Genomic DNA, 27,674 nt, shown 5'->3' with positions numbered 1-27,674 from the left:
TGTGTGCGTGAGATGTGTAAATACTGAATGTTCTTCTCCCTTCCCTTAAATGAAAAGCATTAGCTCTCTTTTTTGTATTTTTATTTTATTTTTATTTTATTTTTATTTTTGGAAGTAGACTCTTGCTCTTGTTGCCCAGGCTGGCATGCAGTGGTGCAATCTCGGCCCATCGCAACTTCTGCTTCCAGGGTTGAAGTGATTCTCCTGTCTCAGCCTCCTGAGTAGCTAAGATTACAGGCACCCACTACCATGCCCGGCTAATTTTTGTGTTTTTATTAGAGATGGGGTTTTGCCATATTGGCCAGGTTGGTCTCAAACTCCTGACCTCAGCTGTGATCTGCCCACCTCGACCTCCCAAAATGCTGAGATTACAGGCGTGCACCACCGTGCCCAGCCAGTTCCCTTCTGTACTGATTTATACAGTTTTTGCTTTTTTTTGAGAAGTGGTCTCACTCTGTCGCCCAAACTGGAGTGCAGTGACGCAAACCTTGGCTGACTACAGCCTTTACCTCCTGGGCTCAGGTGATCCTCCCATCTCAGCTTCCTGAGTAGCTGGGAATAGACACATGTCACCACGCCCAGCTAATCCTTTTTTTTTTTTTTTTTTTTTTTTTGTAATTTTAGTAGAGACAGGGTTTTGCCATGTTTTCCAGGCTGGTCTCAAACTCCTGGGCTCAAGCGATCTGCCTGCCTCGGCCTCCCAAACTGCTGACATTACAGGCGTGAGCACCACATCTGGCAGTTTTTTTTTTTTTGGTCCTTCCAGGATTAGAAGTCGATTTTCAGAAAACCCTTCACACTTGCAAACTTAATTTTCCATAATAATATGCCTCTAGGATAAAAGCAAGACAGAAACAAAGAAGTATGTGTGGACTGCAGTTAAAAATTTTCAACACAACATAGCTTACAAGAGGTGACATTTACAAAGAGCAGGAGGGCCCGTTCAGTGCCTTCCAGGCATTGGCAATGGCGGTCTGTGGGCGACCCTAAAGTGTGCAGCGTCCTGAGATGTGATCGTGGTGCTCACGCTTTTACCGAGGGCCTCGCAGGAGTACCGGAGGCGGCTCTTCTGCAGGCGGCCAGCCAGGCGGCAGCAGCTGGAGAAGGAACAAACGGTAAAAGACAGACGTACACGATGTTATTGTGGCAGAGAGGTTAAAAGCAGGCTCACTTTGTTCTTCAAGTTTTAAATAACTAATAATGAAGTCCTTAAATATGTATTGCGTTTCTGGATTTTACAGCAGTTGTGGGTGTGTCTGTCTCTCTAGCTCCCGTTTGGGTGCTCCCTGTGAAGAGATCTCAGAGATGCCACCTTTCTTTGTTGAGGAGACAGTGTCTGGAGAGCTGTGAACCCCGCGGTGAGGGGCGGGTGACTGACCTGGGGGGAGGCTGGGTCAGCGTGGGGATCCACCCCCACTCCACCTTCCTGTAGGGAATCCAGTTGTAAGTCTTTATGATATGGGTAAAAGGAACCTGGAAGAGGTGTTATTTTTTAAGAAGTAAGTGCCATGCTCTTTTTTCCTCATTCTTCTCCGTGTTTAAGCAGCATTGAAGGATAAGGCACTACTAGCATGTTTGTTTGGAAACGATCTTGTTGGTTATTTTACATTGAATATGATACTAAGGTTGCCTGGTAACAGAAGTTTCCCTTAACAACATGGAACTCTGTTGAATCTATTGTCCCATTGGCTAAGCCTTCTGAAGTCAGTGCGGTGGCAGCTGAAGAGGCCGCTTCCCCTTGGAGGAAGCCCCTGGATTGGCAAGAGGCAAGGCCCTTGACTGAGGGAGTGAGGCCAGTTTGCAGGGACCCCACATGGCACCTGCGGCTCTCTCCTGCCCCCTGCTGGCTGGCCAAGCAGCCTCGCGACAGTGTGCTCAGTGTGAATGTTCACTGGGCAGGCCAAGGGTTTTGTTCCAGAAACACTGACTTCAGAAACGGCCGGCCGTGTGTGTGGAGCATGGCTTACGTGTGTCTTAAACCTCTTGAACAAAGCAAGTTGATGTTTCAAATGCAAGAAACATCATTTCCTCCCGTTGCTTTCTTTCATTTATTTTAGCAGTGTGTTTCTTCTGTGTTAAGAATGAGCCAGATTTCCCCCTCACCCTTTTCTAGCTTGGCTTTATGTCAGTCACACTGGCCAGAACAGGGTAAATTTTTTAGCTTCTCTGCCTTAGGAAGAACCTGTCTTTATTGATTAAAAGTGAGAGGATATATCCAGTCCTTGGGGTCGTGTTTCTATCCCTGCTAGACTAGGGGAGTGGTGAGCACCATTTCTCTGGAGACTGCCTCTCCCGCCTGCGTTGAGTAGCGAGGCCGCAGGGTCAGCTGTGGGAGCCTGCAGGAAGGGGTTTGAGTGCCTGGTACGTACGAGCTCTGGGACAGAGGCGTGCCCACTGGGGGCCACTGCCTGGAACCACAGCCTTCCTGGTGAGACGAGAGGTTCTGAAGAGAGCCGAGATCATGCCCTCCTGGGCAGGCAGTTTCACCAATATGTGCTTTGGAAGGAGTGGATTCTGCCAGTCATGGGCGTGGTGCTGACACCCTCATGGTGGCCCCCTCCGGTCCCTGATAAGCTGACCCAGAGAGGGTCCTCATCTGCAAATGGGACAGTGGCCCCCTTGGCACATGGGGTTACATCAGTGACTTGGCCGCCTGGTGCCTCCTGGAGAGCAGCCGCTGGCCTTTACCTTAGATGTTCACGTCCAAACCAGCTCCAGAGTTTGCATGAAAACTCCCAGCCCTGTTGGAGACTCCTTAGTTCAGCTTGGCACAGAACCTCGGAAAACAGCAGTTCTGTTCCGGGTTCTTCCTTCAGAACTGAGTTCCAGTGCAGGGAAGGGAGCGGAGGGGCCGTGAGGTCAACTGCAGCCTCCTGTGCCTCCCACTCGAGCTGAGGGCCATCTCTCTCCTGGGCTTCTCCCTGTCGTGTTCCCTGGTGCTCTACTGGCTTTGCAGAGGTTGGCAACGGCTCGTTCCATGGACTTCCTTGGGCCCCGCGCTTGACTCCTGTTCACTGAATGTCGTTAGGGTCCGGCCATCGCTGGCTTTGCTCTCCTTTAGCAGTTTCTAGATGTCCAGGCTTGAAACACTGCAGGCAGGCAGGGCCATGCTTGGGATCAGCCTTCTTCTTGTCAGTACTACTTTGACTAATTGCCTGAGGCACCGCCGGAGGGACTTGCTATTTTTAGAAGCTAATTCAGGTTTAAGACACCATCTAGGTAATGAGAGAGTTCAGGAAAGCTGTATCTGAGCTCCAGTAAAGGCGGACTCTTCCGTCCCAGCTGTCACTGTGTTTACACTCAGAGGAGCACACGATCGGGGGCGTGGCTCAGGTGTCAGCGCTGCGCTGTTCCACGCACCCACAGCAGCAGCCTGGTGGGACTAGAACTCAGACACGCTCGGGCACAAATCAGCCTCTTGGGAGAGCTGCTTACCTGCAGAATTCTTTTGTCATTAAGTGGTTGATGTCATTCTTTGAATGAGTGACAGTAATTCCCCACCTCAGGGTGGGCTGCGGGGGAGATTCAGTTGGAAAAATAACCCATAAGGCTTTGTGGCTCTGGGGGTCCTGATGCCCCACCCACATTTTCCTTCCCATGCCCGGGATTCTCTAAGACAAAGGGCAAGTCTTAAAGCCTTACGACATCCTAAGTCTTAGATCGCAATTAGAGAGAGAACCCAGTACAGGTGGAACAGTGACACCCTCAGAATTCTGCACTGGCCCTTCAAGAAGGCAGTTGTGGGCTCTTTGGACCCTTGACGGGCTTCTGTCCTCTGTCCTTCCTAAGCACAAAGATGGGAATTCTTCCCATTGCCTGTTTCTCTCCCCATCTCGGCTTCTACACAATGCAAAGTGGCCCGCTAACTAGAGCCCGTGTTCACTTTTGAACACATCAACCAATTATTTTGGGAGGAAAAGAATCTGCCAAAGAAACGAAGTATAGGTTGGAATGGTTTAATGAAGCCTGTGTTTATTCAACAAAGTGTGTTTTAAAATTTCATCCGAAGATCTCAAGTGAAAATTTCCCAGTGGGTGTTAAACTTTGGTGCACAGACTCTCATGTGGCCCCCAGTCTCAAGTCCACACCCCCACTTCATGCTTTTACTCTTGGCTGAGTCCCATGGAGGCCGGTTAGGGAATCCTGCAGGATCAGCCCTTGACCAGGATGGCTGGCTGGCTGGAGAATACTGTGCTTATGTCATTCAGAGACAAGCATTTCTTGAGCGCCTGCTGTGGGTGCTTGGCCGGGTCCTGCTGATGGTGCAGTGGTGGAAGTCCAGCCCACAGTTCCTGCCCTCATGGAATTTGTAGCCTAGTGAGGACTGCAAGTCAAATAACCACGAGCTAACTGCAGGGAGAGACTCCAGGGTGATTTCTATGAAGAGAGGACATGGGGTGCCCCGAGAACCCCTGACAGACGAACTTTGCCATTAGAAACCAGGCGGCATTTTCGTGAGAAAATGACATTTCCCTCCTGGTCAGAGCTGAGGAAGGTGCCTGTGTGTGTTCCGTGGCTGCTGTGACCCTGACCACACACCTGGGGCTGGAAAATAATACTCACTGTCACACAGTTCTGGAAGGCAGGAGCCATGGACTGAGGCCAGTGTTTGCTCCAGGAGAGTCCCTCGTGGCCCATTCAGGTGCCCAGAGCTGCGGGCCTTGCCCGCCTTGTTCCCTGGTGCCGCCTCCTCCCATGTAGGTGTGCAGCATCCTGCTCCAGGGCCTCTACACCCCTCATCTGCTGATGCAAGTGGTGGCACTTAGGGCGCACCTGGATAGTCCTCAGGATTCCTTTATCACCGCATGAGGGAACGTTCTCAGGTTCCAGGCATTAGGACCGGGATTCTTTTGGGGGCTGCTCTCCCGCCCACCACTGTACCTGAATGCACACAGCAGCCAGCATATCCAGAGGCCCCAGGAGGACCTGAGGTTGCTGGATCTAGAGCGGGACCTGGTATCAGAAACAGGCGGGGCCAGGGATTCCCGAGAAAGTCTTGACGTGTACTTGAAGTGAGCCAAAGGGTTTTGAATGACTGGATCAGATTTATGTTTTTTATAGATGGGTCTCCAGTCTGTGTGAACAGATTGGAGGGTGCCGGGATGGGAGCTGAGGCCCAGGCAGAGGTTTTGCAGAGTCCCAGGAGAGGGCGCTGCAGCCCGGACTCGTGTGTGGGTGGGAAGGTGGCCGATGCATTTCTCTGCTGCTTTTCTCCCCACTGAGCTTGGGTCCTCGTGGAGGGCGGATGGCAGACATTTCACTTGGGGACCTGATGCCTATGCATCCGAAAGACTCCCCAGGCACCTGGGTCTAAGAACCACCGTCTGCCTTTGAGTAGAGTTTCTATAAACGTAACATTCACTGATGAATGGAAGATGGCCACAGATCTAAAATCACAGGGAGCTTTAATGGAAGAAAATAGAAGATCACAGCTGTTCCCATGGACTAAGCTGGTAGGTGAGAGCCCCCTAACTTCTCAGCTCACACCTAACGGTGTCCGTGTCTGGTGAAAGCTGCTTCAGCAGGGACAGAGAGCAGCGTGGAGTGAGCTGGCTTGTGGGGTCGTCTTTTCAGTCTCCTCTTATGGGTCCTGGGAGAAGGGAGCGGCAGATGGCCAGGCCCCCACCACAGGTCATTGAGGTCATCTCCAGGTGGCTGCCACGGTGGGGTGGGGGGGTTGGGGGCATGTTCACACCCACTCCAAGGGCACATCCCGGCTGCTGTACACCCTTCACCTCTGCGATGCTGGGACCGCATGCTCAGGCGCGGTGGGGGCCCTTGCTGCACTTACTCGTCGGGGAGCTCTGGGATGGTGGGTGCACCCTGGCCCTGGGCTGGAGTGACTGATCTCTGTGACCAGACCTGCGACCACATCAAGCAGTCCGCCAGCGGAACCAAGCGGCGCGTGTTCATCAAGTCCATGGGCGGCTACCGTGGCTACCTGGCCAACATGGGGGGCTCACGGCCGGAGCCGATGCCGCATACATTTTCGAAGAGCCCTTCGACAGCAGGGATCTGCAGGTATGTGACGGGGGCTGGCCTAGGGGGACCGTCCCCTTTGGATCCACTCGGTGCTGTGGAGTGAAACATCGTATCTAGGGTGGTTTGCTTTTCGAGGGGGCATGGAGACAGGTACTACAGAACACGCCATGCTTGATGCCCTTCGCATTGCCCAGATGCCTCTCCCATGTGTCAGGTGAAGGCGGACGTGCCTGGTTGAGGACACCTTCTAGTCTCTTGTGTGAAACACGAGCTTGTTTTTTTGATGTAGTCTGTTGTGTAGTTAATGTTTTCTCACTTCTGTCACAAACGATTTGAGCGCCTCCGCTAACAATCACCACCCACGTCTGCAACTGGCTCTGAAGCTTGCTGCAGCTTCTTTTAAATCTTGAGGCCTCTGATGCTGCGTCTGCCTCTAAACTGACACACACACGGCCGTGGTTTTTTGGCATCTGTGGCTCTTTTAGGGAAGAGTGTCACCGAGCCCGGGGTCTGCCCCTGCTTGGATGGCACAGCAGAATCCAGGCCTGGACCCTGCAGTGTTCAGTTACTAAACTCCATGCAGGATGACAGGCCTTGGCAGATAAAATGCAACTTGAACAATTGTCTTTAGTTAGTTATATAAATAAATATATAATGTTATATATTGCTCTGCAACCCAGGTTGGAATGCAGTGGCATGATCCCGGCTCGCTACAACCTCCGATTCCCAGGTTCCAACAATTCTCCTGCCTCAGACTCCCGAGTAGTTGGGATTACAGGCACGTGCCACCATGCCCAGATAATTTTTGTATTTTTAATAGAGATGGGGTTTCACCTTCTTGGTCAGGCTGGTCTCGAACTCCTGACCTCGTGATCTGCCCATCTTGGCCTTCCAAAGTGCTGGGATTACAGGCGTGAGCCACTGTACCCGGCACCATTGTCTTTTAAAAGGTTAGGATGTTACTTGTTTCTGGGCCAAGTAGATCAAGTAAAAAGGGCCTTGGCGTTGTCACTAATTATGTGACATGTGAATCACGAATTTCTTCACTATGTCATATTAAATACTTGTGGAGTCATTCACTTCATCATGATGTTTCTGTCAGCGGTGGGTCCCATAAGATGATATTGGAGCTGCCCCAAACAGGTGCACTGTTATTTATCTTTTATAGAAAGATTATATATATTAAAAAACATATGTTATATACATATATATATATTTTTAACTGTGCTTTTCTACATCTAGACATGTTTAGATACACAATTGCCTGCAGTATTCAACAGTCTCAGACATTTAGGTTTGTAGTCAGGAACAACAGATATGTGGCAGGCCCTGCCTCCTGGGTTTGTGAGAGTTCACTGTAGGATGTTTGCACAAGGCTCAAGTCACCTAGCAATGCATTTCTCAGAACATATCCCCCTGTTATGTGACTCATGACCGTATTTCAGAAATCTGTCCAAAGATCCTGCCTCACCAGCATTCAACCTGGCAAGAGCTTCAGAAGAGAAATTATGATTTTTTGTTGTTGTTGTTGAGATGGACGCTTGCTCTGTCACCCAGGCTGGAGTGCAGTGGCACAATCTCAGCTCACTGCAACTTCAGCCTCCTGGCTTCAAGTGATTCTCCTGCCTCAGCCTCCCAAGTAGGTGGGACTACAGCACCTGCCACCATGCCCGGCTAATTTTTGTATTTTTAGTAGAGACGGGGTTTCACCATGTTGGCCAGGCTGGTCTCAAACTCTTGACCTCAGGCAATCTACCCGCCTTGGCCTCCTAAAGAGCTGGGATTACAGGCGTGAGCGACTGCGCCCAGGCTCCTACTTTGTGAAATTCTGCCACCGTGCCCAGTGACAGATTGATTAGATGTAAAAATCTCCATTTTCTTAGGATGAGTCATTAGAGAATTACTTCCCTCTTGTAATCCTCCCAAGATGATCTGATATAGGATGTTACCCTTTTCTAAGACAATCTGTTCCTTAAGAAATCTGTGTGTCGATGAGAGTTTACAAAATTCTCTGATCAGACACGGTTCATCAGGCCGTCATAGGAGATTCCATTGAAAGGCCACAGGTCGCTCTTTTCCTCTGAGAGCGCCGAGAGAACATCGTCATGAAAATAAGGAGCAATAGAGCCATGAATGAGCACTAGGCCAGTCACGGAATTATCATCTTCAGAGGGACCCTGTTGATTCCGGAAGGCGTTTCTAGTGGCCGCTGTGAGGGCTGCTCACATCAGTGCCCTGTGCTCAGCATTCATTGCTGCAGACGTGCTCTCGCTGCCTGGGGAGGCTCCCCGAGACCCAAGCTGTGAGAGCTTGCAGCCTCCTTGGCCACGCTCACCACCACGTGTGGTTGGCACTTCCCGCCCTGCAGGACCTGGCACACAGTAGGTGCTTAGCAGAAGTTTATTGTCTGATTAACAAAATGCTCTTTTCCAGTCCAATGTGGAGCGCCTGACGCAGAAAATGAAGACTACTATCCAGAGGGGCCTTGTGCTCAGGTGAGTGAGAGACCAGGGCTGATCTTATGGTCACCGTAACACTGCGGTTCTTAGATTCTGCTCTGTGACTTTGGGCTGGATGAGTGGTAATTTCTTTGCCGCTGGAGTGCACTATACGCTGAGCAGTTGCAGAACAGAGTCGTGGTGTGTTGCTCTACAGACTTGCCCGCATTTAGACAACTAAAATTTTTGCTTTATAGTCTTACTCTTTTAGATATCTTAAAATCATTTCTCTAATTAGCACCTGATGTTTATGAAGGAAGAAGGAAATAGTCATCCCTCTTAGCCTCAGGGAATGTGTCCCAAGTCTCCAGTGGGTGCCTGAACCTGGGGATAGTACCCGCCCCCTGTATACATGAGGGGGTGGGTACTGATAACCATCTGATAACCAAGGCGGCTACTGAGTGACTCAGGGACAGGAGGCACAGACAGCATGGAGACTTAGGGCACAGGGATGATTTGCGTTCTGGGTGGGAAAGAGCAACACAGCACGAGATTTCATCACTCCCTGTTAGCTGGGCTTAGGTGAAATCGACATCCTGTGTCAGTTTGTTGTGTCACATTATGTGTCGCGTGTGTTGTCACTATACAACAAAACGATCTGCAGTATATGCATACACCCAGTTAGCTGGGAGACATTTTTTTTTTTTTTTTTTGAGACAGAGTCTTGCTCTGTTACCCAGGCTGGAGTGCAGTGGCGCAATCTTGGCTCACTGCAACCTCCACCTCTTCCAGGTTCAAGAGATTGTCCTGCCTCAGCCTTCTGAGTAGATGGGAGTACAGGTGTCCACCACCATGCACAACTAATTTTTGTATTTTCAGTAGAGATGGAGTTTCACTGCGTTGGCCAGGCTGGTCTCAAACTCCTGACCTCAGGTGATTCGCCCACCTCAGCCTCCCAAAGTGGTGGGATTACAGGCGTGATCCCCACCATGCCCAGCCAAATCATCTAAACTTTTAAGTCATGCCAAACATCACCAGCTTTAGGATTCTTTTGTTGGTGAGGTTTGAGTAATGGGGATTTTAAGGGAACTGTCAGCTTTCATGAAAACAGTGACAACCCCACTACTTGGAAATGTTTATTCAAATTAAACACTTCATCGAGTTAAAAACTGGAGCTTCCTAAGATTTAAAATGGATTATCAGACATGTAATATACTTGACACTCACCCCAAATCAGAATGACCTGGAATGAGCTGCATGCAGGCACACACATGTCATGAGCTGAGCCTGGGACACAGCGGTCCAGCATTCCTAACTCACACACACTCCTTCCTCACAACCTCCTATTCTTTATACTTTTAAACCAGAGCCCGTGAATTTATTCCAGAGAGCTGATGAATCCCCTGAAATGATGATGAAATAGGAGGCATATGTGTGATTTTGTTAAAGAATCCACAACGTTTATCAGATTCTTAAAGCTGCGACCCATCCCCACCCCAGATGAGTTTATGAAATCCTGATTGAAGATTTTAAAATATTGGAGATTGTTAGTTGACTCATTCCATTTATTAAAATCCTCCTCTTACTGGGCAGGGGGAACACTTGACACTTTTGCTTAACAGGCTGAGTTCAGGCTACAGGAAACAGAGATTGTGTTTTTTTCTGTTCCAGCTATCCATAAAGACCTAGAAATAAAAACGTGAATTCTGTGAAATAGAAATCGTCATTTCTATTTAACAACAAAGTGTTACTGTATAACTGATATTTCATATGACTCTAACCACCAACAGGGTGGGGCACCCTCTCCATTTGATAGAAACTTTGGAACCAAAATCTCTGCCAGAGCTATGGAGTGGATCACTGCGAAACTCAAGGAGGCCTGGGGCAGAGGTAAGGGGTCCGCGGAGGGAGGCCGTCTGCCTTGGTGAAAATGCTGTCCTATCGGGGAGAAGTAGGGTATACTGGTTCCTTCTTCAGTCCAGTACTGAGCTGCGTGTGATGTTCTAACTCCTGCTGGTCTCTGAGCGTTGCTATTTAACCAACCTTGGATTCCTGGGATAAGGTCAGCTTGGGCGTGGGTAACATGTTCTCTTTTATCACTGCTAGATTCAACCTGAAGTTCTTTTGTGCAGGCTTTTTGCTCTGGAGATCTTGAGCATCAGCCCGCAGTTTCCCTCACAGTTTAAGTGGGGCCTTCTATTTTTTGGATGTATGTTAGGACAACCTCCTTGCAACTCCATCTGTCAGAACTTCCAGTTTTGAGGAAGATTTGGCTGCTGAATGAATTGTTCATGTTTGTAGAACTATGCATGTTTTTCCTTAAATCAGTTTTGTAAGTTACATATTCTAACAAATCTTTAGATAAACTGAAAAGTTTTAAAAAACATGACATTTTGTATAATACAATTGTTAATTGTTCCAATGTGGCTGGTCCCCACTCATTCCTGAGTGGCTGTTTGTGCCAGCATCTTTCTTGCCCCCACCCCCCTCAGCTTTCTTCAGTCATACCAGGTGTGTGCTTTTTTAGGGCAAACCATTATCACTGCCAATGTGCAACGTAGAAGAATGACAGTCTACAAAAAACAGTGATGTGAACAGTTTCAATTGGTTTGTCTTTTTGAAGAACTGACTGATTCTTTCTACATCGATTTTCTTTTGCTAATTTAGCTATGGATGTTTCTCACTCCTCTGTGTGTGTATTCGTGGGCATCAATTTCTTAAGGTAATTTCCCTATTCCACTATTTAGTGAAAAATTCTCTCCACTGAGAGGAAAAACAAAAGCTGCTTTCCAGGAAGCCATCAGGGCGATCCCACAAGAGCAGAGCTGCCCAGGCCAGGCGCTGGCCACACTGTGCAGTTGTTCTCAGCTGTTCTCGGCCGTTCTTGGCCATTCTCAGCCTCCCCCAGGCTTCCAGGCCAGGTTCAGGATGGTTGCCAGGAATCTCACTTCTCATCTCGCCCCATGATTCTGCTCTCCCACCTGCCCATGTGACAGGGTGGTGTTAATCTTTTTTAAAATCTTTTATAGGAAAAAAATTTACCACCGATGATTCCGTTTGTGTGCTGGGAATAAGCAAAAGAAACCTTATTTTTCAACCTGTGGCAGAGCTGAAGAAGCAAACGGATTTTGAGTAAGTTGGGGTCTTATTGCCTTAGCAAACCCAGCCAACGTGAGTACAGGACAGGAGAATGGCCATTGCTGTTGCTTTCGGCAACTCATTCAGGGGTTTGAGGAACTAGATTTTCTGAAGCTCAGTTAAAAAATACTAGGTCTTGGCCAGGCATGGCGGCTCACACCTATAATCCCAGCACTTTGGGAGGCCTAGGTGGGTGGATCACAAGGTCAAGAGATCAAGACCAGCCTGGCCCACATGGTGAAACCCCATCTCTACTAAAAATACAAAAATTAGCCAGGTGTGGTGGTGTACACCTGTAGTCCCAGCTACTCAGGAGGCTGAGACAGGAGAAATCGCCTGAACCTGGGAGGCAGAGGTTGCAGTGAGCTGAGACCGCACCTCTGCTCTCCAGCCTGGGGACAGAGCGAGACTCTGTCTCAAAAGAACAACAATAAGAAACCACCACTAGGTCTTTGGGAAGAATTTTTAGAAATATAAAAGCAATGGTTTCATTTGACCCTGAAATTGGCTTTATTATCTAGTTGATTCAGCCGACCCTACAAACCCCGTGTTTCTGGCAAGACGGCTCACTGTGCTGGCCGTGGCATCTCCCAGCCTCACTGCTGTCCCCCCATCCCTCCACAGGCACAGGATTCCCAAAGAACAGTGGTGGCTCAAGCTGCAGCCCCTCATGAAGATCCTGGCCAAGTACATGGACAACTATGATGTGTCGGACTCAGGCCAGCTAGAGCACGTGCAGCCCAGCCCTGGAGCGTCTGACCCAGTCCTGCCTGCATGTACCTGCAACCTGGACTCACCGTGGACCATCTGTTTTTGTAACACTTAAGTTATTTATCAGCACTTTCTGAAAGTATTTATTGACATTAATACCTAACAAGCAAGCACCTGTCACCGACCGTGTGCCCCACCAGCTCCAGTGCGTGCTGTCTGGACTGTGTCTCATGCTTTCAGATGTGTGTATTAAACGTTTGCCTACAACTCCAACAGTCCTCCGTTTTAGTTTTTTAAGTAGGAGATTAAAACCTCAATCTATGGGTGGCTACTAATGGTTTTCTCAGCACTTTTGTGGGCAAAGATTATAAAAATATTTTTAGTAGGGATCACTGAACTATGCACAAGTCATAAAAGGAGAACAAAGCCAGTAGTTTACACAGGCCAAGGGGAATGCCATGTTTATTGCCATGTGTCAGTTTCCAACCACAGCAGCAGGCCAGGACCCTGGGCCTTGACCCCAGGCTCCTGCTCTCCTTAGAAAGTAAAAGAGAACACATGAATCTTACCTACTCGGCCTCTTGATTGCAATCCTAGCTGCATGTTAAAACCACCAAGGTGGGGGTTTGAAAAATCTGATAGCCAGTTTCTCGTCCAGTCCAAGCCACGGTCCTTGCTGGGACCTAATTTGGAATTCTCTGATGACTCTTGCCAGAGTAGACATGGGTGCTGGTGTGACGGCCCTGCTGCCCTCGTGGGCCCACATCCTGTAGGGACAGCGTTTCTGCCTCTTAGCTCTAGGTTGCAGGAGACCACAGCTGTGCCTCAGAAACGGCGGTGGAGAGCTGTGTGGAGGGAGAGGAGACCCCAAAAACAAGCTGTTTGGGAAATCAGAGTCCAACGGCCAAGAAGAGCTGGCGTGGCGGCTCTCCTTTCTGGCTCTGTGAAGACGAAGCGAGCGCTTACTCACCCCAGCCCACCTGCTTCTCAGGACTGCTTCCATCCGGCCGCCCCGTTGAACTTCCGTCTGTTAGGAGGACGCTCCCACAGGGCCTCGGTGTAATCGAGTTTCATGAATCAGCACAGGCAGACACGGGACACCTTTGTGTACCTTTTCATTTTACTTCTGTTTTTTAGTAAAAGCCCTAAATGCTACTTAAGATAATGACTCAAGCAGAGGTTAAATCAGAGTTGCCCTTTATTTTTAGATTCTTAAATATTCTAGAACTAATGAGGTAAAACAAGCCTTTCAGTCAGTAGAAAGTGAAAATTCTACGTGGTGCATCTTTGGCATTTCGTGTATGACTATTTCAATGGACATCTTCCTGGTCGCTCTTAAGATTGACTTGCCAGTCAGTTGGCAACACTTTAAGAATGATATAATATTCTTGGAAAAGCAGTAGCATTTCTGACTTTTCATATTCAGCTCTAGAGGCCTATTGTCTCAGGGGCTCCTGCACAGTTGGGGGCACCAGGGCCGCTCACCTGATGATCCAGGATGGGTCCTTGGCGATTTTGGGATTCTCGGGTCTGAGTATGGCCAGGCCATGCGTGCTCTTCCCAGTGCCGAGGTACCTGAGAGGAAGGCAGGCGAGGTCAGTGAGTACTGGCTTCTACTTCAGTGCCGTTAAGGTCTCCAATCCCGGATGCTGTCTCCCCCACTCCCCGCTCCCCACTCCCCACTCACCTATCACTCATGGCCAGGAGCTTCTTGTGGCTGATGGTGAAGAGCTGCTCCCTGTGGGCCTGCTTCATCTCATCCGAGAGGCCGTACAAGAAGTGGTCCATTCCTAGAAGACAAACCACAGGCACAGGGGGGCTGCCACCCAGGAGCTCGCACAGTGGGCTATGCCCTCGTGTCCCAGAGGGTACAGGTGCATCTCACTGTTACTTCACATACGTGTTTCAACCACAGGGTCATGTCTAACAGCCCAGAGATCACACCCTGACCTCTAGCTCCCACGAGCCACGCTGACTCTTACCAAGGCCTGCTTCTGCAGCGTGGATGCATTCAGGACCGCGTGAGGCTGATAATGCTGTGAGCAAAAGTGGCTCTACAGTGTAATGTGGCCAGGCCTGGGCCGTGGTCACGTCATCCTTCCACACGAATGAGCCCAGTCACTGCCGTGGGTTGGCCCCACTGGGCCTCAGGTCAGTAAAACTGAAATGACAGGATGCACTCTTCTCGCCCAGATGTCGGGAAGCGTGTTTCCAAGGCCAATATTTAGGGTGTCAGACGTGGAAATCGTATCACAGGCAAGGACAGAGGCGCCAGAAGCTGGTGCTCCTGCCTGTGCATGAGGGAACTCGGAAAACAGCAATGTCATCTGCGAGGCTGTGGACTGAGATTCTCACTGTTACATTCACAATACCTTTGTATGAAGGAGCGACAGGAGCATCTACGGTTGAGAAGACAAAGTTTGCCTTCGTCAATGTCTTGCTGCGTGAATTTTCCAGATTTTGCCCAGTAAACCTTCCCAAAAGATTGGAGTGTCTCTATTGTTTTTGGGTCCCTAGGAAACCCAGAGAAATAAATAGGCAAGCATTTTACCAAAGGACAAGTTTATGACAAACCTGTGACTTAACAGTTCAACATCTTCTATGGGTTAACAGCTCTATTTTACATCTGATCTAGTCCAAACAGCCCCCTGACAAATTGCTCAATTACTCTCAGTGGAAGTTTAAATCCGATCACATAAGACTTTCAACACGTTCTCCCTCTTAGACAGGGTCTGTCTGCATAAAGTCCTCCCCAGATGATTTAAATCCACCTCTCTGTGACATCAGGAGAGGAAAGATGTGGAGGGTGGGGGCAGGTCAAGATTACGAGGAAATTACAGAAGACTCACATGGAAAAATCAAGCAAACAAAGGTTTTCCTTTAATCTCCCTTAAGGACACACCCAGGGCAGTACAGGAATCAGTCTGAGGGGGCTGATCCAGACTTCCCTTTGTGTAAATGGAAAGAGCCCAGCCCTCCCTCCACCCTGACTCAGAGCTGCAGAGGGGTTGTGAGCTGCTTCCCCATCCTTGTCTAGAAGAGTGGCTTCCAGCACAGCAAATGGGAGAACTCAGCAGGGTGGCAACGGCTACCGACTTCTCTACCTACGTGCCTGCTTACCTACCTACCTACCTAATCTATCTCTGCATCCACGAGCCAGGCTCTCATTCGCCCAGGCTGGCGTGTGGTGGCACAATCTGCTGACTGCAGCTTCAACCTCCCTAGGCTCAAGGGATCCTCCCGCCTTAGCCTCCTGTAGCTAGGACCACAGGCACTTGCCACCATGCCTGGCCAACTCCTTCTTAAAAAGTGTCAGAATACAGGTTCTCTTGGGCAGCAAAGCCATACACAATCAAGAATTTATTATTTTAGAATAACGGTGTTATGTTTATGAAAGCTAACAGTTGCATCCACATCAGGCACCTCCAAATGAAATGAGCTAAGAATGTTCTCAGGCTATATCGCGCCCCTCACCTGGGGCCTGTGTCCCAGGTCCCCCAGAGCAGGGTTGCAACCTCAGACAGCCACTATGGATACTGTGTTTTTCTCCTATGCCTATGAAAAAGTCTATAGATTAGGTGCAGCAAGATATTAACAAAATACAACAATTATACTGTAATAAAAGTTATGCTAAGTAAAACAAGCGTTCTGTGAACAGAAGCTCTTGGACACCCACAGCGTATCTGATGACCTAGACGGCTACTGAGTGACCAACAGGCAGGTACCGTAGACAGTGTCAGCTTTCATCCCACTGCTTAGAAGAATGGTGTACAATTTAAAACTTTGGAAGTGTTTATATCTGGAATTCTCCATTTAATATTTTCAGACCAAGGGTGACTGGGTAATAAACCGTGGAAGGCAAAACCATGGATGGAGGCACTACCGTGTTTTGCCAAAATATGCTGGCTTAAGCCAGGGTTTACTAAAGACAGAATGCTTCCCGTTTACGCTGCTGGCCCCAATCCTTGCACCAGAAAGGACATTGCTGGGTGTGGCTAAGTGCTCGAGAAGTGAAAAGCAGCACATAGAACAACTTTTGTCTAAAGTTCACTGCAGTAGAAGAAAATGACACTGATAATCATGAGTAGGAGACTAAAACACAGTGTGTGTCCCAATGTGTGAACTAGAGCAAAGCTCACCTGTAAGAGTAAAGGGTGAAAACCCCACTGTGGCTGAGTTTTGCGCCTCCACTGTAAGCGCCACCTTTTTCTCGAATTTCTGTATGTAGGAATTTAGCAGTCATCAAACATGCAAGGATTTTAAGACTGAAATTAATGATTAAAAAATGCAAGTTTAAAACACCATGGCTGATAAAAAAACATAGACAATGAAGTAATTATTGGATTCAGTGAAAATGAAAATAAAATCAAGTTGTACAATAATGCCACATAAATTATGGTCCCATTTTTTTGGTCTTGTTTTTTAAGAGACGGGATCTTGCTCTGTCGCCAGGCTGGAGTGCATAAGGGCAATCACAGCTCACTGCAGCCTTGAACTCCTGTGCTCAAGGGATCCTCCCACCAGTCTCCTGAGTAGCTGGGCCTACAGATGCGTGCCACCACGCCTATTTTTACAATTTCTGTAGAGGCAGGGTCTAGTTCCGTTGCCCAGGCTGGTCTTAAACACCTGGCTTCAAGTGATCCTCCTGCCTTCAAAGTGCTGGGCTTACAGGCATGAGATTTTCTTTTTAATTAACAAAAACTAAAAAGCACAAGGAAGCACAATTTTCAAGCAGTTGTCTTGGATTACATGGTTGAAAGCAGTGGTGGTGGGGAGGGAATCTAACACTTCCAGCACCACACTGCTTAACTTGTTCCAATGCATATGTGGCATTTTTTAAATCTGGTGAAGTAGAAAGATGTTATTTCTATTGTAAAGGCAAATGTGCAAATGAATATTTAAATGTCTCACATCAGGATACCAAAAAAAAAAAGGAAACTGAAGTCAAACTCTTTGAGTTTTATAGGAATCCCTTAAGTAAACACACACTCTCCGATACATCACATTTCCAGGAACGGGGCTGATTTCATCTGCCTTCCACTGCGAATGGTGACATCACATTCTAGATGATTCCAGAACACATCCTCCTCCGACAGAAGGCAGGGCAGACAATGATGGTAGCGTCTGCAGCAAAGACACAGGCTCCTTAAAGGCGCCCGTGGCGAGATCAGCCCCGGGTCACCACTTCCACAGATGGGCCATTTCCCAAAGCAGATGAAGGGAGTCAAATAGGCCAGGTGGGAAATCAAGGAAGGAGTGGGCATGTTCCCAGGGGCTGTGCTGGGAGAAGTCATGACCATCTCGTGTGGGCCCTCCAGGAGAAACCCAGTGCCACTCGGGTGGCTGGGGCGTCATCAGTTGGGACCAGCGAGGTTGGAGCCAGACCCTGGGGGACGGAGCCTCTACAAGCACCAGCAGGGATGGCCTTCAATCCATCCATGCATCCTCCTCCTTGAGAAATTTCTATTACTTGTATATTAAAAACACATGCTCACTGTTGAAAGATTATAAAATACAAAAAACAAGGAAAAAAAGATCCAGACTCCCCCTGGCCCAGGGGGAACCTCCACATTTTTAGCGTTTTCTGTCTGCATTTTCCTATTGGATGGTGGAAACAGACCACTCTTCTGCTGGCACAGCAGACAGATCTGTTTATCTCCTACAAATATGGAAATTAATGAACAAAACAGCTGACCACACACCTCTTTTCTACAGAAGAGCTCTTTCTGGGCCCCCACTGCAGCCCCACATTTCCTCCCACCTGGCTACACACCTCCCCATCTGTGGTCCTACTGTGACACACGTACACCCTGGAGGCCCGGCACCTTCTCCTATCAGGATAGACTGCCCAGGCCTAAGCCTGCCTTCCCCTCTCTACCACTCGGGTGGCTGGGGCACCATCAGTTGGGACCAGCGAGGTTGGAGCCAGACCCTGGGGGTCTCCTCCTTGGTTTAGTCCCTCATGGGGGTAGCTGCCTGGGACAAGGATACAGGAAGTGAATTTCCGGGATATAACATTTTTGCACAGATCTGTGTCATCCACACCCAACTGACAGGTCCCCAAAAGTGTATGTCTGTGAGTCTGTCCTCCTGGTCTGGCCAGTTTCCACAGATGGGATGAACACAGCCGAGGGGCAGCCACACTTTGGAAGAAAGGGCTGGAGGGCCAGTTCGTAGGCTGCAAACTCCCTCGCCCCACGCCACTTTGGGAACAGGCCTGACCCTCACTCTCGGCCGTGGCTTCAGCCGCTCAACCCCGGGCCTCCTTCCCTGAGCTTCTGACTTGGTGGGGAGACAGGGGAGGCAAACTCCTCAGAGGGACTGTGAGGCAGCCTCCAGCCCTGCCATCTGCAGGGCTCTGCAGGACCACCTGGTTTCTCCCCACTGCCCTGTCCCTCTGTGGCCCCGGGTCAGACACCCCCCACCCACCCACCCACAGTCTGGCTCATGAGGTTCTCCTGCAGCCCCCATGGCTGCCTGGGTCACCTCCCACTCTCCCTTGTGGCTTTGTGTCTTGATCTACCTTTGCTGTCGTTCCATGCATCTGTCCTCACGAAGGATTAATCTACCATGTTTATCAGAGGTCTCAACCTAAATTCATTCAATTTCCACCTAGAGATGAGGGGAGTACATGGGGCATTTTGAAAGGAGTTTGTGGTTAGGGCCTTTGTTCATAAAGACTCTGCTGTTTAAAGAGGGCTGCTCGTAGACTCACAAAGCCCCAGGTCCAACACTCAGAGTCAGTGCAGACTCTTCCTGTGCTAAAACATGCCCTGTGAACTCGAACAGGCTTGACAAGCTGCTTCTGTAAGGCTCAGGCCTGAGAGATCCCGACCTCCACCCTCCTACCTGGCAAGATCTGGGTCCGTGTAGGGGACAGTTCGGATGCATTCGCCCACATAATTCACCGGGAAGTGCATCAGGAAGTGAGTCTTCATCTGCCAGGGCTTGAAGGTGGGTTCCTGAGGGATAAGGTGCGGTCAAAGGTGGCTGTCCTATTTTTATTTTGGCCTTTTCTTAGTGTGTGTTTTCTGTAACTACTGCTGTGTAGAACTTCTATATGAGTTTTAGGTTGTGAATCTTGCCCACCCAGAGTTCCCCCACCCCAGAGAGCCTCCACTTCGGCCCCCCTGGGCTGGTCCTGCCTGTGCTCCGCTTGGTGTGAATGTTGAGTGTGATCAGTCCACAGGGCTGCTTGACCCTGCGTCTCCTTCCTTCTTGTTGCTGAGGCCAGTTCTGTTCTCTCTTTCTCCACCTGAACTGCATGTGAAGCCAAGATGAAGGATGAGAAGTGGTTGCTAAGAAGGACCCTCCTGCAGCGAATTCGCTGTGAGGAGGCTGCGCTGGCCCAGCCTGTCATTTCCTTCTCTAAGCTCATTCCAGAGGTCGGCAAGGGGCAGCCTGTCCCTGCCTGCTCTCGTGGCCTGCGAATCAAGAATGGATTTTACATTTCCAAATGATTGAACAAATAAAAAACTAACACTTCTGTGGGGAAAAGAAAGAGAGATCAGCTTGTTACTGTGTCTATATAGAAAGAAGTAGACATAAGAGACTCCATTTTGTTCTGTATTTGAGATGCTGTTAATCTGTGACCCTACCCCCAACTTTGTCCGTGCAAGAGACACGTGCTGCGGCGACTCAAGGTTTAATGGATTTTGGGCTGTGCAGGATGTGTCTTTGTTAAATAAGTGCCTGAAGACAGCTTGCTGGTTAAAAGTCATCACTATTCTCTTAATTTCAACTGCCCAGGGACACGTACATGGCCAAAGTCGCAGAGACCTCTGCCTAGAAAAGCTAGGTATTGTCCAAGGTTTCTCCCCATGTGATAGGCTGAAACAATGCTGCTAAAAGGTTTATGGAGATGTTTGCATATGCATCTCAAGGCACAGCATTTTCCTTTAAACTTATTCATGTCACAGAGATTTTTGTTCATATGTCTTACTGCTGATTTCCTCCCTACAATGATCCTATTGTCCTGCCACTCCCTTATCTTTAAGATGGTAAAGATAATTATCAATAAATACTAAGGGAACTCAGAGACCGGTGCCAGTGTGGGTCCTCTCTAAGCTGAGCGCCAGTCCCCTGGGCCCACTTTTTCTTTCTCTATACTTTGTCTCTGTGTCTCATTTCTTTTCTCAAGTCTCTTGTTCCACCTAACGAGAAACACCCACAGGTGTGGAGGGGCAGGCCACCCCTTCATCTGGTGACCAACGTGGAAGCTTTTCTCTAAGGTGAAGGTACACCAGAGCGTGGTCATTGAGGACAAGTCGATGAGAGACTCCCGAGTACGTCTACAGTCAGCCTTGCGATAAGCTTGTGCACTCGGAAGAACCTAGGGTAACAATGGGGCAAACTGAAAGTAAATATGCCTCTTATCACAGCTTTATTAAAATTCTCTTAAAAAGAGGGGGAGTTAAAGTCTCTACCAAAAATCTAATTATGCTATTTCAAACAATAGAACAGTTTTGTCCATGGTTTCCAGAACAGGGAACTTTAGATCTAAAAGACTGGGAAAAAATTGGCAAAGAATTAAAACAAGCAAGTAGGGAAGGTAAAATCATCCTACTTACAGTATGGAATGATTGAGTCATTATTAAAGTAGCTTTAGAACCATTGCAAACAGAAGAAGATAGCGTTCCAATTTCTGATGTCCCTAAAAGCTGTGCAGTAGATTGTGAAAAAGAGGCAGGGATAGAATCCTGGAAAGGAAAGGAAAGTTCACACTGTAAATGTGTAGCAGAGCTGGTAATGGCTCAGTCAATGCAAAATGTTTATGATAATCAATTACAGGAGGTAGTATATCCTGAAACGTTAAAATTAGAAGAAAAGAGTCCAGAATTAGCAGAGCCATCAGAATCTAAACCACGATGGCCAACTCCTCTTACAGCACCTCAGATGCCTGTAACTTTACAACCTCAAATGCAGGTTAAACAAGTACAAACTCCAAAAGAAGATCAAATAGAAAAAGAGTCTCTGGCATGGCAATGCCAATCCAAATACAGTGTCCACAATATCAGCCGGTAGAAAATAAATCCCAGCCGCCAGTAGTCTATCAATACTGGTTGCCAGCCGAGCTGCAGTATCGGCAGCCCCCAGAAAATCCGTATGGACAACCAGGAACATTTCCACTGCCACAGGGCAGGGTGCCATATCCTCAGCCGCCCACCATGAGACTTAATCCTACAGCACCGCCTAGTACACAGGGTAGTGCAGTACATAAAATTATTGATGAGGCAAGAAAACAAGGAGATATTGAGGCATGGCAATTCCCAGTAATATTAGAAGCAAGACCACCTGGAGAAGGGGTCCAAGAGGGAGAGCCTCCCATAGCTGAAGCCAGATATCAGTCTTTTTCTATAAAAATGCTAAAAGAAATGAAAGAAGGAGTACAACAGTATGGACCCAACTCTCCTTACATGAGAACATTATTTGATTCCATTGCTCATGGACATAGACTCATTCCTTATGATTGGGAGATTCTGGCAAAATCATCACTCTCACCCTTTCAGTTTTTACAATTTAAGACTTGGTGGATTGATGAGGCACAAGTACAGGTCCAAAGAAATAGGACTGCCAATCCTCCAATTAACATAGATGCAGATCAACTATTAGGAATAGGTCAAAATTGGAGCACTGTTGACCAACAAGTAATAATGCCAAATGAGGCCATTGAGCAAATCAGGGCTATCTGCCTTAGGGCCTGGGAGAAAATCCAAGACACAGGAACCACCTGCCCCTCCTTTAATACAATAAGACAAGGCTCTAAAGAGCCCTACCCTGATTTTGTAGCAAGACTTCAAGATGCTACTCAAAAGTCAATTACCAATGAAAATGTCCGTAAGGTCATAGTGGAGTTGATGGCATATGAAAACACCAATCTTGATTGTCAATCAGCCATTAAGCCATTAAAAGGAAGGGTTCCCGCAGGATCAGATGTAATCTCAGAGTACGTTAAAGCCTGCAATGGAATTGGAGGAGCTATGCATAAAGCTATGCTTATGGCTCAAGCAATCACAGGAGTTGCTTTAGGAGGACAAGTTAGAACATTTGGGGAAAAATGTTATAATTGTGGTCAAATTGGTCATCTAAAAAAGAATTGCCTAGTCTCAAGTAAGCAAAATGTAACTACTGAAGCTACTACAACAACAGATAAAGAGCCACCTGGCCTATGTCCAAGATGTAAAAAGGGAAAACATTGGGGTAATCAATGTCGTTCTAAATTTGATAAAAATGGGCAACCAGTGTCAGGAAATGAGAGGAGGGGCCAGCCTCAGGCCCCGCAACAAACTGGGGCATTCCAAATTCAGCCCTTTGTTCCTCAGGGTTTTCAGGAACAACAACCCCCACTGTCACAAGTGTCTCAGGGAATAAGCCAGTTATCACAATACAGCAATTATCCCCCGCCACAAGAGGCAGTGCAGCAGTAGATGTATGCACCATACAAGCAGTCTTTGCTTCCAGGGGAGCCTCCACAAAAAATCCCCACAGGGGTATATGGCCCATTGCCTGAGGGGGCTGTAGGACTAATCTTAGGAAGATCAAGTTTAAATCTAAAGGGAGTTCAAATTCATACTGGTGTGGTTGATTCAGACTATAAAGGCGAAATTCAATTGGTTATTTGTTCCTCAATTCCTTGGAGTGCCAGGCCAGGAGACAAGATTGCTCAATTATTACTCCTACCTTATATTAAAGTTGGAAAGAGTGAGATAAAAAGAACAGGAGGGTTCGGAAGCACTGATCCGGCAGGAAAGGCTGCATATTGGGTAAGTCTGGTCTCTGAGAGCATACCCGTGTGTAAGGCCATTATTCAAGGAAAACAGTTTGAAGGGTTGGTAGACACTGGAGCAGATATCTCTGGCATTGCTTTAAATTAGTGGCCAAAAATTGGCCTAAACAAAAGGCTGTTAGAAGACTTGTCGGCGTAGGCACAGCTTCAGAAGTGTATGAAAGTACATGATTTTACATTGTTTAGGACCAGATAATCAAGAAAGTACTGTTCAGCCAATGATTACTTCAATTCCTATTCATCTATGGGGTCGAGATTTATTACAACAATGGGATGCAGAAATCATTATGCCCGCTCCATTATACAGCTCCACGAGTCAAAAACTCATGATTAAGATGGGATATATACCAGGAAAGGGATTAGGAAAAAATGAAAATGGCATTAAAGTCCCAATTGAGACTGAGAAAAATTAAGAAAGAAAAGGAATAGGGTATCATTTTTAAGGGCGGCCACTGTAGAGCCTCCTGAACCCATTCCATTAACTTGGAAAACAGAAAAACCGGTATGAGTAAATCAGTGGCCGCCAGCTAAGCAAAAACTGGAGGCTTTACATTTATTAGCAAAGGAACAATTAGAAAAGGGACACATTGAGCCTTCATTCTCACCCTGGAATTCTCCTGTATTTGTAATTCAGAAAAAATCAGGCAAATGGCATATGTTAATGGACTTAAGAGCAGTAAATGCTGTAATTAAACCCATGGAGCCTCTTCAACCCGGATTGCCCTCTCCAGCCATGATCCCGAAAGACTGGCCTTTAATTATAATTGATCTTAAGGATTGTTTTTTTACCATTCCTCTGGCAGAGCAAGATTGTGAAAAATTTGCCTTTACTATACCAGCCATAAATAATAAAGGATCAGCCACCAGGTTTCAGTGGAAAGTATTACCTCAGGGATTGCTTAATATTCCAACTATTTGTCAAACTTTTGTAGGTCAAGTCCTTCAACCAGTTAGAGGTAAATTTTCAGATTGTTATATTATTCACTATATTGATGATATTTTATGTGCTGCAGAAACAAGAGACAAATTAATTGACTGTTACACATTTCTGCAAGCAGAGGTTTCCAGTGAAGGACTAACAATAGCTTCTGATAAGATCCAAACCTCTACTCCTTTTCATTATTTAGGGATGCAGAGAGAAAATAGAAAAATGAAGCCACAAAAAATAGAAATAAGAAAAGATACACTAAAAACATTAAATGACTTTCAAAAATTGTTAGGTGATATTAATTGGATTCGGCCAAGCCTAGGCATTCCTACTTATGCCATGTCAAATTTGTTCTCTATCCTAAGAGGAGAGCCAGACTTAAATAGTAAAAGAATATTAACCCCAGAGGCAACAAAAGAAATTAAATTAGTGGAAGAAAAAATTCAGTCAGCGCAAATAAGTAGAATAGATCCCTTAGCCCCACTCAACTTTTAATTTTTGCTAGTACACATTCTCTAACAGGCATCATCATTCAAAATACTGATCTTGTAGAGTGGTCATTCCTTCCTCACAGTACAATTGAGACTTTTACATTGTACTTGGATCAAATAGCTACATTAATTGGTCAGGCAAGATTACAAATAATAAAATTGTGTGGTAATGACCCAGACAAAATAGTTGTTCCTTTAACCAAGGAACAAGTTAGACAAGCCTTTATCAATTCTGGTGCATGGCAGATTGGCCTTGCCAATTTTGTGGGAATCATTGATAATCATTACCCAAAAACAAAAATATTCCAGTTTTTAAAATTGACTACTTGGATTTTACCTAAAATTACCAGACATGAACCTTTAGAAAATGCTCTGACAGTATTTACTGATGGTTCCAGCAATGGAAAAGCAGCTTACACAGGGTCAAAAGAGCGAGTAATCAAAACTCAATATCAATCAGCTCAAAGGGCAGAGTCGGTTGCAGTCACTACAGTGTTACAAGATTTTAATCAACCTGTTAATATTATATCAGATTCTGCATATGTAGTACAGGCTACAAGGGATATTGAGACAGCTCTAATTAAATATAGCATGGATGATCAGTTAAACCAGTTGTTCAATTTGTTATAACAAACTAAGAAAAAGGAATTTCCCATTTTATATTATTCATATTCGAGCACACACTAATTTACCAGGACCTTTAACTAAAGCAAATGAACAAGCTGACTTACTGGTATCCTCTGCATTCATAAAAGCACAAGAACTTCATGTTTTGACTCATGTAATTTCAGCAGGATTAAAAAACAAATTTGATGTCACATGGAAACAGGCAAAAGATATTGTACAACATTCCACCCAGTGTCAAGTACTACACCTGCCCACTCAAGAGGCAGGAGTTAATCCCAGAGGTCTGTGTCCTAATGCATTATGGCAAATGGATGTTACACATATACCTTCATTCGGAAAATTATCATATGTTCATGTAACAGTTGATACTTATTCACATTTCATATGGGCAACCTGCCAGACAGGAGAAAGTACTTCCCATGTTAAAAAATATTTATTATCTTGTTTTGCTGTAATGGGAGTTCCAAAAATAATTAAAACTGACAATGGACCAGGTTATTATATTAAAGCTTTCCAAAAATTCTTAAATCAGTGGAATATTACACATACAACAGGAATTCCTTGTAATTCCCAAGGACAGGCCATAGTTGAAAGACCTAATAGAACACTCAAAACTCAGTTAAACAAAAAGAAGGGGGAGACAGTAAGGAGTGTACCACTCCTCAGATGCAGCTTAATCTAGCACTCTATATTTTAAGTTTTTTAAACATTTGTAGAAATCAGACTACTACTTCCGCAGAACAACATCTTACTGGTAAAAAGAACAATCCACATGAAGGAAAACTGATTTGGTGGAAAGACAACAAAAATAAGACATGGGAAATAGGGAAGGTGATAACTGGGGAAGAGGTTTTGCTTGTGTTTCACCAGGAGAAAATCAGTTTCCTGTTTGGATACCCACTAGACATTTAAAGTTCTACAATGAACCCATCGGAGATGCAAAGAAAAGCACCTCCACGGAGACGGAAACACCCAATCGAGCGCCATTGACTCGCATGATGAACCAAGTGGTGATATCAGAAGAACAGATGAAGTCACCACGCACCAAGAAGGCGGAGCTGCCGACCTGGGCACAGTTAAAGAAGCTGACACCGTTAGCTGGAAAAAGCCTAGCTAGCACAAAGGTGACACAAACCCCAGAAAAAAATGCTGCTTGCAGCTCTAATGATTGTATCAACGGTGGTAAGTCTCCCCATGCCTGCAGGAGCAGCTGCAGCTAATTATACCTACTGGGCCTATGTGCCTTTCCCACCCTTAATTGGGGCAGTCACATGGATGGATAATCCTATTGAAGCATACGTTAATAATAGTGTGTGGGTACCTGGTCCCACAGATGATCGTTGCCCTGCCAAACTGGAGGAAGAAGGAATGATGATAAATATTTCCACTGGGTAACGTTATCCTCCTATTTGCCTAGGGAGAGCACCAGGATGTTTAATGCCTGCTATTCAAAATTGGTTGGTAGAAGTACCTACTGTCAGTCCCACCAGCAGATTACTTATCACATGGTAAGAAGAGAAGATAATCTCACTTTAGACATTTCTAAATTAAAAGAACAAATTTTTGAAGCCTCTCAAAGTCACTTAAATATTGTGCCTGGAGCTGAGGCGTTAGATCAAGTGGCAAAAAATCTTTATGGATTAAACCCAACGACTTGGATTAAGTCTATTGGGAACTCTACTGCAGTAAATTTTGGAATTATGTGTCTCTGTTTAATCGGCTTGTTTTTAGTGTGCTGGACCAGTCGAAGAATCCTGCGTCAAATCGAGACAATGAACAATCCTTCATCGCCATGGCACATTTATATAGAGGAAAAGGGAGAGAGAATGTTGCGGGAAGTCAGGGACCTTGAATGCAGGGAATGGCTGAAGCCACGGCAGAAAAACATAAAATATGAAGATTTCATGGACATTTATTAGTTCTCCCAAGTTAATACTTTTATAATTTCTTATGTCTGTCTTTACTTTAATCTCTTAATTCCATCATCTTCTTTGTAAGCTGAGGAGGATATATGTCACCTCAGAACCCTGTGATGATTGCCTTAACTGCACAAATTGTTTGTGGAGCATGTGTGTTTGAACAATATGAAATCTGGGCATCTTGAAAAAAGAACAGGATAACAGCGATGTTCAGGGAACAAGGGAGATAACCTTGAACTGGCCACCGGTGAGCTGGACGGAACAGAGCCATATTTCTTCTCTTTTCTTATGCAAATAGGAGAAATATCGCTGAATTCTTTTTCTCAGCAAGGAACATCCCTGAGAAAGAGAATGCGCTCTGAGGGTAGGCCTATAAACAACCCCCTTGGAAGCGTTCTGCCTTTTACGGTTGAAGCCGAAGGGATGAAATAAGCCCCGGCCTCCTGTAGCGCTCCCAGGCTTATTAGGATGAAGAAATTCCCACCTAATAAATTTTGGTCAGACAGGTTGTCTGTTCTCAAACCCTGTTTCCTGATAAGATGTTATCAATGACAATGAGTGCCCAAAATTTCATTTTTAATTTTAATTTTAACACCATCCTGTGATCTCATCCTGCCTCCACTTGCTGGGTGTGGTGGCCAGGAGCCCGAACGC

At 46.7% G+C, this 27,674-nt stretch overlaps 1 protein-coding gene and 1 pseudogene across 21 annotated transcripts; one reads left to right on the top strand and one right to left on the bottom strand.

The window, feature by feature from the left end:
- Window positions 1-709: 709 nt before the first annotated feature.
- Window positions 710-27,674, bottom strand: LOC140711296 (presequence protease, mitochondrial-like). Of its 21 annotated transcripts, none has more exons than XM_073014246.1 (8): window positions 19,119-27,657; window positions 16,409-16,487; window positions 14,252-14,782; window positions 13,957-14,059; window positions 13,755-13,844; window positions 13,240-13,322; window positions 12,839-13,036; window positions 1,000-1,097 (listed from the first exon to the last, which is right to left on the bottom strand). In XM_073014246.1, the coding sequence occupies exons 4-8, from the start codon at window positions 14,055-14,057 to the stop codon at window positions 1,024-1,026; spliced, it is 546 nt and encodes a 181-aa protein (XP_072870347.1). In that variant the 5' UTR covers window positions 14,058-14,059; window positions 14,252-14,782; window positions 16,409-16,487; window positions 19,119-27,657; the 3' UTR covers window positions 1,000-1,023. The 21 variants fall into 21 exon arrangements, 18 of the variants coding, with proteins under 18 accessions (XP_072870355.1, XP_072870354.1, XP_072870347.1 ...); XM_073014248.1 differs by having other exon boundaries at window positions 14,252-14,668; XM_073014249.1 differs by having other exon boundaries at window positions 14,252-14,430.
- Window positions 1,097-12,542, top strand: LOC119621354 (ATP-dependent 6-phosphofructokinase, platelet type-like; annotated as a pseudogene).

This window comes from Chlorocebus sabaeus, unplaced genomic scaffold (genome assembly GCF_047675955.1).
Source record: "Chlorocebus sabaeus isolate Y175 unplaced genomic scaffold, mChlSab1.0.hap1 unalloc_scaffold_527, whole genome shotgun sequence".
NCBI lineage: Eukaryota > Metazoa > Chordata > Mammalia > Primates > Cercopithecidae > Chlorocebus > Chlorocebus sabaeus.
The sequence above is the reverse complement of the archived record's forward strand: the minus strand, read 5'-3'. Positions and strand labels throughout refer to the sequence as shown.

Bases quoted from the DNA above. Each gene is read 5' to 3' on its own strand.
- LOC140711296 (XM_073014237.1), bottom strand. From the start codon at position 19,170: ATGTGGGCGAATGCATCCGAACTGTCCCCTACACGGACCCAGATCTTG. The intron at 13,845-13,956 runs GTGAGTGGGGAG...CCTTCCTCTCAG, and splicing joins CTCCTGGCCATGAGTGATAG to GTACCTCGGCACTGGGAAGA. The intron at 13,323-13,754 runs GTGAGCGGCCCT...GATTACACCGAG, and splicing joins GACCCATCCTGGATCATCAG to GCCCTGTGGGAGCGTCCTCC.